Source organism: Sphaeroforma arctica (genome assembly GCF_001186125.1).
Source record: "Sphaeroforma arctica JP610 unplaced genomic scaffold supercont1.1, whole genome shotgun sequence".
Taxonomy (NCBI): domain Eukaryota; class Ichthyosporea; order Ichthyophonida; genus Sphaeroforma; species Sphaeroforma arctica.
In genome coordinates, this window is record NW_014040557.1 from 221,680 (window position 1) to 224,297 (window position 2,618).

Genomic DNA, 2,618 nt, shown 5'->3' on the forward strand with positions numbered 1-2,618 from the left:
GACATACGCCCTCAACAGTCGAACAGACACCTGCATAGGGTACAACCATGCCTATAACACACAGCCCTCTATCACAGCACACCAGACACGTATATAAACAAACACACACATAGACACATCTCCGACTATACGTATGCGAATACGATTACTAATACAACTACCACAGCACACCAAACACGTATGTAAGTAAACACACATATAAATACATCTCCGACTATACGTATGCGAATACGATTATTATTACAACTAACACAGCACACCAAACACTTATGTACGCAAATACACACATATGCACATCTCCGACTATACATACGTATGTGAATACGATTACTACTACAACTAACACAGCACACCAAACACGTATGTAAGCAAACACACACATATACATTCTCTCCGACTACACGTATACACATACAATTTCTAATACAATCTCCCCATGTGCCTCTACCCTACAGCCCAATCGTCGTCTGCGCAGGCAACACAGGCGTCTGCAACACAGAGCCCCCGCACACTACATCAGACGCAGGATTATCTCAAGGCCACCCTCTCTGAGCCCAAGGCAGCCTTACTTGAGTTCAAGCGACACGTGGCCGAGCTGGCGGTGCTGGGCAGTGCCGGCAGCCTGCCGCCAAGCTTTCAGCACATGAGTAATCTGATAGGGGTATGGGGGTGGGTGTGTGGGGGAAGAACCCTGTGGTAAATATAGATGATCAGTATGATGTAGGTGTGTGGCGCTATACTATAACAGTGTGCGCCTTTGCGACTATCCTTCAGCCAAACCACTCTTGACATGATGCGAGTCTTTTTCAGGGCAGGGATATGTAAGTGGTGAACGATTAAATGAAGCCAATGCATTCGTGTGTTTAGTTGATAGTTTGTATACTTTAGTTCGGAGGTGTCTGTTAGGCGATATACATTCAAGTTTATGCTACCATATGTACCGGGCAGCTATATACATACAAACCATGCATGACCACGTGTCTGTACATGTTACATACAACCCCGTAATGCGCACACATATCGTATTAACCGAGTGCACCCCCCCCCCCCCCTTACATACACACACACCGCAGCCGATTATCATTTTACAAGAGAAACTGGCGAGTAAGGACCCGCTGACCGAGGAGGAGGCGGATAGTCACAGAACGCTCGTGGTATGTGAGATGTGGCTAGTATACGCACTGCCGTTTTTATGTACTCTCTTCATCTACATCCGAGAATGAATGAGATGTGGCTAGTATACGTACTGCTGTGTTTATGTACTCTCTTCATCTACATACGAGAATGAATGAGATGTGGCTAGTATACGTACTGCTGTGTTTATGTACTCTCTTCATCTACATACGAGAATGAATGAGATGTGGCTAGTATACGTACTGCTGTGTTTATGTACTCTCTTCATCTACATACGAGAATGAATGAGATGTGGCTAGTATACGTACTGCTGTGTTTGTGTACTTTCTTCATGTGTTTACGAGAATGAAGGGACTGCCTTACTCATAAGTGTACCTCAAATGTGCTGGTATGTGTTGGCGATGATGCAGTGTATATGTGTGTTGTCACGGAAATGTATATCGTTTGTCTGTGCACATCACCGACTCAGTGTGAGGTATACGCGACCGCTTGGATTGATGCCAGTTTTAAAAAGATGAAGGGGTGTCAATCTATACCCATGTTCGTTGAAGTATATTTATACCTTAGTATATATTTCTATATACAAATACTCGATTTAGTGTTGTGTACGAAAACCCTGAAACCCTAAAACCCTAAAACTCTACAGTTTCAATCCACATGTTACGCTCATATACGTATACTCAAGCGCGATGCTCAAACCCCAACGCATCACAATCACAGCTGGAATACTATAAACACAAAATGTTTCTCATGGATCTGCCCCAAGAGGAGCGTGAAACTTATGAAGCGACCATCAGGGAACATCGTCGCAGAGAAGTGGTACTGAGAAAGTCTCGAGCACTGAAACTACAGCAGGCACAGAGCCAGCACCACGGGAACAGCGGAGCGCAGGGGATGCAGCTCAATCAACCCGGGCTAACACAGACACCGACACAGACACCGACACAGACACCGACACAGACTCAGACTCAGACTCAGACACATATGCAGACATACACCCCACAGCCAAACGGGCAACAAGCGGCACAGCAACGGCAGCAGCAGCAGCAGAGAATGCAGCAACCCGCGCAGAATCCGCTTATGCGCACGCAAACAGACCCACAAGCACAACCACAGATACCCTCACAGGTAGTGGCTCAGGTGTCACAACCGACCACACAGGCACAGGGCGCGTTACAACAGCAGGTGGTGGTACAGCAGCAAGCCCAAGCACAGGTACGCGCACAGATGCAAGCACAGGCACAGGCACACGCACAGAAGACGCAGGGGCAGGCCACATATGTGGGTCAAACACCTACGCAAAAGCAGCCGATGCCCCGGTCAACATCAGGGCCAACGCAGGTAGGTGAACTTTTTANATGTGTATTTGAATATGTACATGTATATATAAAAGGACACTCGTACACACACACACACATATATATATATATATATATTTATATATATATATAATATATTATATATTTATATATATATATAATATA

General features: G+C 45.5%; 1 protein-coding gene across 1 annotated transcript in view; it reads left to right on the forward strand.

Moving 5' to 3' along the window:
• Positions 1 to 1,853: 1,853 nt before the first annotated feature.
• The window catches only part of SARC_00024 (hypothetical protein), a gene marked incomplete at its 3' end in the record, with an annotated part of 11,472 nt that continues 10,707 nt past the window's right edge, over positions 1,854 to 2,618 (forward strand). The window contains exon 1 of the mRNA XM_014306319.1: positions 1,854 to 2,475. Within this exon, the coding sequence (XP_014161794.1) occupies positions 1,876 to 2,475 (600 nt within the window). The 5' untranslated portion in view covers positions 1,854 to 1,875. The remainder of the gene's footprint in view (positions 2,476 to 2,618) is intronic.